The sequence below is a fragment of the Scardinius erythrophthalmus genome, assembly GCF_964197995.2.
Source record: "Scardinius erythrophthalmus genome assembly, chromosome: 9".
Lineage (NCBI taxonomy): Eukaryota > Metazoa > Chordata > Actinopteri > Cypriniformes > Leuciscidae > Scardinius > Scardinius erythrophthalmus.
In genome coordinates this window covers 31,032,534-31,043,729 of record NC_138229.1, presented here as the reverse complement: position 1 = coordinate 31,043,729, position 11,196 = coordinate 31,032,534, and the positions used below count along the sequence as shown (strand labels likewise).

At 38.7% G+C, this 11,196-nt stretch overlaps 1 protein-coding gene across 2 annotated transcripts in view; it reads right to left on the bottom strand.

Annotated features, from left to right (window-relative positions):
- Positions 1-603: 603 nt before the first annotated feature.
- Positions 604-11,196, bottom strand: part of usp33 (ubiquitin specific peptidase 33) — a 32,825-nt gene continuing 22,232 nt past the window's right edge. The window contains exons 17-24 of one of the 2 annotated variants that reach the window (XM_081375453.1): positions 10,200-10,380; positions 8,342-8,468; positions 7,900-8,069; positions 6,917-6,998; positions 6,721-6,829; positions 3,613-3,715; positions 3,345-3,413; positions 604-1,963 (exon numbers count right to left, since the gene is read on the bottom strand). In XM_081375453.1, the coding sequence (XP_081231579.1) occupies positions 1,806-1,963; positions 3,345-3,413; positions 3,613-3,715; positions 6,721-6,829; positions 6,917-6,998; positions 7,900-8,069; positions 8,342-8,468; positions 10,200-10,380 (999 nt within the window). In that variant the 3' untranslated portion in view covers positions 604-1,805. The remainder of the gene's footprint in view (positions 1,964-3,344; positions 3,414-3,612; positions 3,716-6,720; positions 6,830-6,916; positions 6,999-7,899; positions 8,070-8,341; positions 8,469-10,199; positions 10,381-11,196) is intronic. The other variant, XM_081375454.1, reaches the window with a different exon arrangement.

The window sequence follows — 11,196 nt, the reverse complement described above, 5'->3', positions numbered from 1 at the left end:
ATTAAAGGGATTTTCAAACTGGGGTCTGGGGACCCCCAGGGAGTGCTAGGAAGTCCATTGAAATGTTTAGAGAAAATCAACCAAATAATTATAATAAAAACATATATTTAAATCAATCTTTTGATTAAAATAAGCAAATAAATGAGTAAAATTATACATCTAACAGTACAGCAATGAGAATATAACATGAAATAATGTAACCTAATAGAAACTTACAAAATATGAGATAGGAGTGACATATTTCAATGCTTTAGCATCTCATTTCCCTTTAGGGGCTCCATAGTACCTAAATATTATCCAAATAATATTTACATTATATATATATATTTTGGGATCTGTGGCATCTGAAAGATTGAAAACACCTGTTCTAACATTGTGTGAATCATGCAAAACCTGGCAAAACAAGTCAGAAAATCTAAACAAACATTTTCACGACATTAAGCATGAAAATCGAATTATCCTTACTGTAATGAAAGAAAGAAAAATCAAGAAACGGTGAGGTACTGTAGCAGCAATTTTTTAAACATAATTAAGAAAAAATGTACTGTTTTACTGTAATGGAATTCAGAAAACCACAAAAATAAAACGTCTGGACACATTATGAACTCTACCGCAAATGCGCTTTTAACTTTCACGCAAATAATGTCACAAAGTTAAGAAAAATGTCCTAAACAGGCTTTGTTTTCTTTACGCATAAGCATTCTTTCTTTGATTTTGGGGTGAAATACAACCCCGGACGTGTTTTTGTGAAATTTATCCATTCACATAGCATATTAATTTCTTAAATGTCAGCTCATACGAATGATGACAGATATCGACAGCACAAGTTTTGGGGTTTAATAGTAGCCACTCAGATACAGCTTTCATCTCTGCAGACAATTTATATCGAAAAACATCACATCCTTCTATACATTAAATAATGCCTTGAATGTACACATGTGCGGAAGCAGGATTTAATTGATCTGATTTTTTTTTTCTTTTACATAGCATTTTTAAACAAGACAGCCATTGATGTGTTCAAATGTGCACCTTATTGTTTGCATCTCCATGCAACCCAGCTATGCAACAAATAAAAATGAGGAATCTATTTTCTTGCCAGCATAATGTGCCACATCATTCCTATTAGCGTGCAGTCTGCTTTGTCTGCTTTAGCTTGTCAAATCATTTTCCAACAAAGAAAACGTCCATGAATGCCGGAATAATCATACCCCTCTGGAATAAATAACATTTAGTGCAGGAACGTGTGTTCTTTAAGTACTAGTACATTCAAATACATATCGAACATCAGAGCTGAAGCATGCACCTTTTGAATCTACAGTACAGTGCAAAACAAAAAATATGTTCTTTCCTGAGACTACGTAGCATTTAGCATCCCTTCATACCCAAAACATCAAGTTTTCATCCACTAAGACAACATATTGTTTCATTTTCTTAAGCGAGGCAGTGCCTCAAAAGTATGTACAGATGCAGTGGATTTTTTCGGTGTATGCAAATCATGGTCTATTTGGTTCAGGCGAAGCAAATTCTGTCATGAATGCAGTTGCACACAGAAATCAGATGCATTAATGGACTGTGAAAATTGGTTTCTAGTGTCAAAAGGAAGTGGATATGCACGATATATACACATTGAAAGCACACCGGAGGATGATTAATCCATCCGTCTGCTATAAAGAACAGTCATAAAGGGTGTAGAGAGTGTGTATGTTGAGGTGAAGCTGTCAGGTCCTTTGCTAGAATGCTTGAAAAACAAAAATGAAGTGCAAAATAATGAGGTCCCCTTGCGGCCCAGCAGCGTCTCAGCACAACTACACCGAGCGCGTCTCCACTTCGATCTTCTCCTCTGCCTGAGAACTCTCCGACTCCTGATGGCTGACGCTGGGCCGCACGGTCACCACCGGCCCTCCTCCGTGGATGGAATGGAGGAAGTTCCAGGTCTCTTCTGATATCTGACCTGAATCGGCACCTGTTAAACCATAAAAATGCCAAAAGGTGTTTGGTACTTGGCACAAGTAAAGTAAGCACACTATTGTAGGGCTGCACGATTAATCACATTTTAATCGTGATCACAATTTCTGCTTCTCTTGATTAATTAAAGGCATAGTTCACCCAAAAATGAAAATTCTATCAATTACTCACCCTCATGTTTCAAAAACCTTTCTTTCATTCATCTTCGAAATACATACGAGAGATTTCTGTCCCTCCATTGAAAGTCTATTCAATTATGTCTTAAGTGAACATAAACAGTTGGGAGAATCCTAGCAATATGCATGCTGATAAACAACTAGTTAATAGTGAGAATTGGACCATAAACTAAAGTGTTACCATTATTAATATACTAAAGACTATGCAGTGATTATTTTGCATCTTTGCTCTTATTTTTAGTAACAAAGATAAAATGCAAATAGAACTGTATTGTGATTATAGTAACTATTATTAAAGGATTGAGGAAAAGATGCATGACGCATCTTTTAATAGATGCAATCGGTCACTTAAAATCAGGAATCTGATATTTGTTATAAATTAAAAATTACGATTCCGCTCATCGATTCCTGTGTTTAAACCATTCAAGTGCAAGAAGACGCAAAAGAGAACTCAATTCAGCACTTGCGCAGTGTTTTCCGTGCTGGGCGCATCCAGAGCGCACACAGAGAGCTCATATAGTGCACGAATACTGAATACGAATACTCTTTCACGTCTTCTTGGGACCAATGCACACAAAATGACGCCAACATTTCCTCGTAAACAGTCTTAACGTCTTAAGCGAACGCAAACGCTTGAGAAAGAAAACGCGTGTGCGTCAGTATATTGGATCTGTGCATTAGGTCTTAAAGTGACAGCAGCCTAATAAACCTGCTGCCGTCTGTGTCAATAATGTTAATCAAAGTACACAAGAAAAAGAAAACTGCTCTTGACTGAATAACTTTAATAAAGATTAATCTATATTTTATTTATAAAAAGAAATTTGATTTCAATTTCTGAACTTTGTTCAGTTGTATAAGTTGTGCTATAGCTAATTTGCTTATTTGTTCTTGTATTACTGACTGTATACTTGTCTTTAATAATGTTTGAAATTTATATTAGTCAATCTAGTTTATTATTTAGTTGTTCTTTAGGCTGTTGATTTTGGTTTATAGTAATCATCTAAACGTTCCCTCAAATGAAAGTGTCATACAGCCAGACTGTTTCTTCACAAGGCCATTTACAGGTTTGGAATGACATGAGCGTGAGTAAATGACAGAATTGGTTATCCAGTTTTGCTTAGAAAATTATCATATTGAGGAAGTAAAATGGAATATGAATGCCATTTCATGATGGCTTTAAAAGATTCTGATGGTAAACATTACCTGGCTTTAATGTGATGTGTCCATTTTTATTTATAGCAATCTTGGAGTTATCAATTGGCCCCGGTGGATCTGAAAGACACAAGACCATCAATCATCGGAAGCACACCAAATGTCCCAACCAAAAGTGAAATGCGACCAAAAGCTATAATGAAGTTCTTCAAGAACTTCTTCCTTATTGATCAATAACCACAAAACATGATGCTAATATTCAATTTCAAACTTTCAGATACTTTAGAAGTCTCAGCAGCAGAGATGAGAAATGACTTACCAATGTCCTTGCCTTTGACAAAGCCTTCCCATTCCCGGAACCACTGCATGCTGATACAGTATATCACCACAGGAGACTCCTCCTCCTGAAACGCCTTATTGAGCTACAAGGACAGAAGAGAAGAGAAAAGAGAAGAAAGCACATGAGACCATGAGATGTAGAAAGAAAGAATCCATTACCTGAGCATTTCTACATGAAATATCTTCCCACCCCAATGTTGTTTATACAATAACAGGATAAACTGAGACAGAAGCTCTGTTCCAAATCCTAGTAAGCTACCTTGCGGTCTATGGCTTACATAAGCAACTGCTTTCTATAGCGCCGTTCACACACAAAGCATGTTTGCATTCCACTCCACTGCTTTTCTATGTGAACATGCACTAGACCATGGGTTCTCAACTCTGGCCGTCAAAGTCCACTTTCCTGCAGATTTACACTCTTACCTTGATCAAACTCATCTGCCTTTATCTTTATTGTGATCCTGAAGACCTTGATTTAGTTCAGATGAATTTGAGAAGGGTTGGAGCTAAACTATTCAGGAAAGTGGACTTTGATGGCCAGAGTTGAGAACCCCTGCACTAGACACCTTTGACCAATGTGCTCACGTCTCAAACAGATGGGTCTAAGGGTGTAATGATTCAAACGTTTTCTCGATGCATTATTTACAAATCCTGCCGATGTGTATGACAAATTAATCAATGATCAAAATGATCAGCCCTAATCGGCTTATTGTATCAAATTTTAATATTGGTGCATCCCTGCATAAAAGATTCCACATTATCGTTCCTTTGGCCTCCTTTGTTTGCCCTTAATTTGAGCCAAGCTGAGTGTCTCTGGCTGAAATTAAGTACTTTTGTGCTCATGCATAAATAATGACTACAATTTTGGAGAAGAAGGGTGGGGGTCAACTTGCAGATCTCAGTCTGAGAGGGTGGTGTGGTGGTCGTGATGGTGAGTGTGTGCACAGATAACAGTCCAGACGTTAGATTAACTGAAAAGACCGACACTCTTCACACTGAATGTCCCTTAAAGGGATAGTTGACCCAAAAATGAAAATTCTGTCATCATTTACTCACTCTCGAGTTGTTCCAAACCTGTATGAATTTCTTTGTTGTGCTGAACACAAAGGAAGATATTTTTGTAGAAACAGTTGTGGAGCAGTCAATAGTACCCAACAACCGTTTGGTTACCGATATTCTTTAAAATATATTATTTTGTGTTCAGCACAAAAAAGAAATTCATACAGGTTTGGAACAACATGAGGGTGAGAATATGATGACTAGAGTTCTCAAAAAGTGCCAACTTCGGTACCAAGTTGGTACTGGAATTTAAAAATGTGATGATATCATTATTTCCATCTAGCATTGTGAGCGCTGTTGAAGTCTGATTGGCCATTGTGTTGACACGCTCAACATATTTGTCTCTGATTGGCCATTGTGTTGAACGAGCTCAATATATGTCTGTGATTGGCTACAATGATCAGCAATGATATCTTTGACACTCTTCACCAAACGCTTACACAAATACACACGGGAGCGTTTAAAAACAGGCGTCTCTCATCAGATCCCTAATATATCCGCTGATAGACATCGCTTTTAAACGCTCCCGTGTGTATCAGTGTAAGCGCTCGATGAAGAGAGTCAAAGACAACATGTTTTTGAAGCGTCGATCATTGTAGCCAATCACAGACATACACTCACCTAAAGGATTATTAGGAACACCATACTAATACTGTGTTTGACCCCCTTTCGCCTTCAGAACTGCCTTAATTCTATGTGGCATTGATTCAACAAGGTGCTGAAAGCATTCTTTAGAAATGTTGGCCCATATTGATAGGATAGCATCTTGCAGTTGATGGAGATTTGTGGGATGCACATCCAGGGCACGAAGCTCCCGTTCCACCACATCCCAAAGATGCTCTGTTGGGTTGAGATCTGGTGACTGTGGGGGCCATCATTTTAGTACAGTGATCTGAACTCATTGTCATGTTCAAGAAACCAATTTGAAATGATTCGAGCTTTGTGACATGGTGCATTATCCTGCTGGAAGTAGCCATCAGAGGATGGGTACATGGTGGTCATAAAAGGATGGACATGGTCAGAAACAATGCTCAGGTAGGCCGTGGCATTTAAACGATAGCCAATTGGCACTAAGGGGCCTAAAGTGTGCCATGAAAACATCCCCCACACCATTACACCACCACCAGCAGCCTGCACAGTGGTAACACAGTGGCCAAATTCTGACTCTACCATCTGAATGTCTCAACAGAAATCGAGACTCATCAGACCAGGCAACATTTTTCCAGTCTTCAACTGTCCAATTTTGGTGAGCTCGTGCAAATTGTAGCCTCTTTTTCCTATTTGTAGTGGAGATGAGTGGTACCCGGTGGGGTCTTCTGCTGTTGTAGCCCATCCGCCTCAAGGTTGTGCGTGTTGTGGCTTCACAAATGCTTTGCTGCATACCTCGGTTGTAACGAGTGGTTATTTCAGTCAAAGTTGCTCTTCTATCAGCTTGAACCAGTCGGCTCATTCTCCTTTGACCTCTAGCATCAACAAGGCATTTTCGCCCAAAGGACTGCCGCATACTGGATGTTTTTTCCTTTTCACTCCATTCTTTGTAAACCCTAGAAATGGTTGTGCGTGAAAATCCCAGTAACTGAGCAGATTGTGAAATACTCAGACTGGCCCGTCTGGCACCAACAACCATGCCACGCTTAAAATTGCTTAAATCACCTTTCTTTCCTATTCTGACATTCAGTTTGGAGTTCAGGAGATTGTCTTGTCCAGGACCACACCCCTAAATGCATTGAAGCAACTGCCACGTGATTGGTTGATTAGATAATTGCATTAATGAGAAATTGAACAGGTGTTCCTAATAATCCTTTAGGTGAGTGTATATTGAGCTCGTCAACACAATGGCCAATCACAGACATGTATGTTGATATGTTAGCATAATGCTAGAGGGAAATGCTGGTATCGTCACATTATTTTATTTCTTTGTACAGACTTGGTACAGAAGTCGGTACTCTTGACAACTCTAATGATGACAGAATTAACATTTTTGGGCGAAACTATCCCTTTAAATCTACTTTGACACTGAGGCTCCTACCCGAACAAACATGTCCAGCTCATTCTTGCGGCGTTTCTCCAGCTTCTCGATCTCGGTCTGGCAGGTGTGGCAGACATATAAGTGATTGACAGCGGGGCCGCCTCCGTACCTAAACAACAGCATGCCGACAATTAGCATTTAATAAGAACTTAAACTTCCGCATTAAGTAAGGAAAAGAGCAGTGACAAACGCTTACCTGCTATACAGATGATCCCATACACTTTGGGGAAGCATCATAACAAGATCATCAATGGATGTGGCTTTATTTGGTGGAATACCTGTAGGAGAAGAAGAAAAAAATATTTTTTAACCATCAAATAATTCGTTTTTCTAATCATACGACCAAAAAACTCTCCACTAAAAGTCAACATGAAACTGTATTCATGAAGATTTATGAATAATTAATATCCTCTATTAGATCTTTTCCTTAAAATTAATTTGAATCAGTTCAAACGAATCAGATCAAGGGGAGGAAAGGGCCTTTGAAATGCTTTCTGAAGAGATTCACATCTATTCGCTGAGCTCATACTGCACTCTCAAGTTTAGTAGAGTAAAAAGGAGAGGAATAGAGGAAAAACAAACATAATCAGTGAAAAGGATGTGGCGGCAGTTGACCTCGAAAATGTCGGTAGAATCTGCAATTATATCTGGTGGTGTGGAGTCATCTGTGGTATATAAATACTTTACAATGGGAAAAGTAGGAAAGGCCCAGATCTTTAAGGGGTCAAGACATTGATTTTTTTTTATTACTTTAATATGCTCCCTGAGGTTTACTTATGTTAACAAAGGTTTTTCTTTTTCTTTTTTTCACAAAATGTGTGTGTGCTATATGTTCTTACTTGTAAATAACAATCAGGGTATGCAAAGGTTAGCCGTTAAGCGACTGAATGTCAGTGAGGGATGATGGTGCAATGATGTATAACTATTTGTCGATGTCTTGCTCTGGAGGCAGGCATATGCAAATGAATTTGCCTGTGTGACTTCACAGATCCCACAATATAAAAACGAGCCGTTTTAGGAACTTGATTAAATAAATGCTTGGCTTATAATGAGGAGGATGTCTGAAGCTCTGAAACTTGCAGGATGTTTTTAATGGTACAAAGGCCTCTTATATGTCAAAAGACTGAGGCAAATTTTGATTTCTCATGTTATGAGCCCTTTAATAAGAGTGGTCCTCACCTCCGTGGGCACACAGGAAGTCATGGTTGGAGATGGGTCCTGGCTCAGCGAAGGTTTTGAACTTGTTCAGCCACTGGCGGGAGATGTAGAACTGCAGGAGGCTTGGCTCCATCATGTTGAGCAGACTGGTCACCTTCCGCCTCTCTTTCTGAGACTCGTCGTTACTCTTCCTGTTACACACACACACAAAGGACATCAGTGCCATTTAGCAACTGCCAACACACGCTTCACCACAGCACAGAGATTTACAGTCAAACTCAAGGCCATTTGTCCTGCTTAATACAACCTTGAGCTTTTCTGCCTAAAAGATAGCTGCATCTTAAAGTATTGTTTGTTCATCATAAAACCAGGAAATACTAGAAAATAATCAATAAACTGATATTTAATAGGATACCCTTTTGGAGAGAAAAAATAATGTGTGTGTGTGCTAATATGTTCTTACTTGTAAAAGAGCACATATGCCTCAGCATTTTGAACACAGGACTCGGAAACCTCAGTAACACTCTGGTCATCAAACTCGTACCACTGCTGGTTCAGTTCATTTCGACAATAGGCAATATAGTGACCACCTTGAACAAAACAAAAAGCACATTTAAAAACATCAGTCCTGTCAGAGCCGTAGCCTGGAGATTAACTCACATGAACTGACACACTGAGCTGTGGCGCTCACGAATGCAATGCTAGTTTGGTGACATTTCCTGATCCCATTATCCCTAGTTTGTCTCATCATTTCCTCTTTTTCGGGGTGAAAGCATGTCTACCGAGTGGCGCACATCGATAAGCAATAAGCATGTGATCTTAAGATTCTGGGTTCTGGGTACGTTTTATTTTTATTTTTTATTTGTGTTCATTCTAATCTGAACTTTTGTTCATTTTGAGTTCATTCTCACCTCATTCTCACCTGTACTTCTGAACCTATCTGTCCTTCATCTACTGTAGCCTATATTCTATTTCTGCTTTTTTTGCTCTACACTGCTTTTGCTGCCCCTTATCACTGCTTACAGCTATATTTTTTCTCTATTATTGAATCAACATCATGGCTGGAATACATTACACAACTCTTATAATCTGAACAGATTAAAACACTTAGGGCCAGATTTACTAACAGCTTGCGCCAGAGCAAGCAAACCCTATTTTGGCGTTAAGAAAACTACTGTCAGGATTCACTAAAGTGAAAAATTAGCGCTGTAAAGGCGAAGACAGGGTTATTTTTTTGCTGCTGACCTGATTCCATATGCATTTGTAGGAGTTTTCCTTTCATATGCAAAATTTATGGGAGGAGAGTATTTAAATGAATCATGCAAGGTGATTTACTAAGGTTTGCACTAGTCAATTTACTGGTATGCGCACCATTATTTAAATGCCAAAAAAAGGACGTCTTAAACCAGAAGCTAATTTGTGCTACTTTTGGTAGATTGCGTTTTCATCATTATGGAAATGATCGACTGCGTCTGTTCTTTAATTTGCTCGTCGTCAGTCGATCACACGCAGAACGTCCACTCCCATCAGCGTTTTTTTAGAATTGCGCTCTCACGCTAATTTACCCTGTTAGTAAATCTGGCCTCTAGCATCATACACTTGCCGACTTTGTAAATGATTACAGAGAAAAACTTGGCATCATACACTAAACGAGTAGTTCTGAACACAACAAACTCGCACTTACACAGGTGCCTCATTGCTAGGAGATGCATGACAAATGAAAACAATTTGTCAAACATGTTTGAAATCCTCCAACTGGACAGATTCATAGTCTGAAGTAAAAAAAATGGGAGTTTGTGCAAAATTTTCTGTGAAATCTGTCAAATTTGCCCAAAATCTGAAGACTGGCACTATCTTCTGGCAACTCAGAGCAAAAATCTAGGAACAAATAGTGTAGTGTATTCCAGGTATAAATGACACCAGTGATCAAAAAGAGACTCTACTTTCACCACCTGACATCACTAACACATCTCTTCAAGTAAAGTTGAGTGCTTGTTTCCACCACGGGAAAACATTTTTTTTATTCTGAATTTTTGCAGTTACGAATATATATCCCACATTTTCCTCAATATTCTAAACTCAATCTAAACTCATTGCAAGAAAAAAGTTGCAAGTTATAAACTTGTTTTCTAAGAATTGTCGCAATTACCTTTTTTAATACTTTTTTTCCCTTCCATGGTGGAAACAAGCTTTCATAATTTATAAATAATAATAATAATAATAATAATATGAATACTAACATTGAATACTACATTTATAACTGCTGTAAATGACAATAATACTTTTGTGACCATCTCCCTCATTGAAAAGCTTGGACTTACTGCTGGCAGTGCCGTGGTGACAGATGACTGACAGCAGGTCGTAGGTGGTGGTCTGGTCGGAGCTGTCCTTGGCCAGGAAGGGCTGCATCTCGAGGCCTTCCAAAGGGAAGGACACGTGAGTGCCGATTTTGGTGGAGAACATAAGTTCATGTCTGAAGCGCTTGAGGTGAATGCACAAAATCTGTTGGGGAGACGGTAAAGAGAATTTGAACAAAGCAGGAAAGTCTGCTGTCAGTTTCCTACAATAAAACGAAAACAGCAAGAATGTGCCATGCCTGTTCATATAAAAATATAACTACCTGAGCAATTTTTTTACAGTAGTGTTGTAGTCAAGACCAACTAAACCGAGACCGAGTCAAGACCAAGACCAGTGTGTGTTGAGATCAAGACAAGACCAAGACTTTGAGGGGGTTGAGAGACCAAGGCAGGACGAGACTAGGTCAAGACCAAGACCGGACCAGCACTCCTCAAAATCATCTGAAAGATCCATATCTACTGCCTGAGAAATGTAGAAATGTAGCAGCACTCTTGCTGATATTGCTCAATTAACATGTTATAATATTTTTAAAAAACAAGCACTCATTCAAGTACTTTTTTGCAATCATATCTTGGATTTTTGTGGGCATTCGTATTAATTTTGGTGACATTTTTGACACAATCCCCCATTAATTTCTGACCCGCCACAACAGTAAGAAATCAAATTAGAAATAAGTTATTGATTGCATTTAAAGCAGGAAATTTTACATCTAACCATGTTAATGATGTTAATAAATAAATCAGACATGTAATGGCAATTTGTGATATCTTCGCAGTTGTGGTCTTGACCGGTCTTGAAATAATATCCTGAGTCCTCTAAGTCTGAGACAGAGACAAGACCGAGTACAAATGAGGTCAAGGTCGAGACAAGACCTTAAAAAATATGGTCTCGAGTACTACAACACTATTTTACAGCAAGACTGTTTAGTACTACAAGTTGAGGGCTTCCATCAGTAAACTG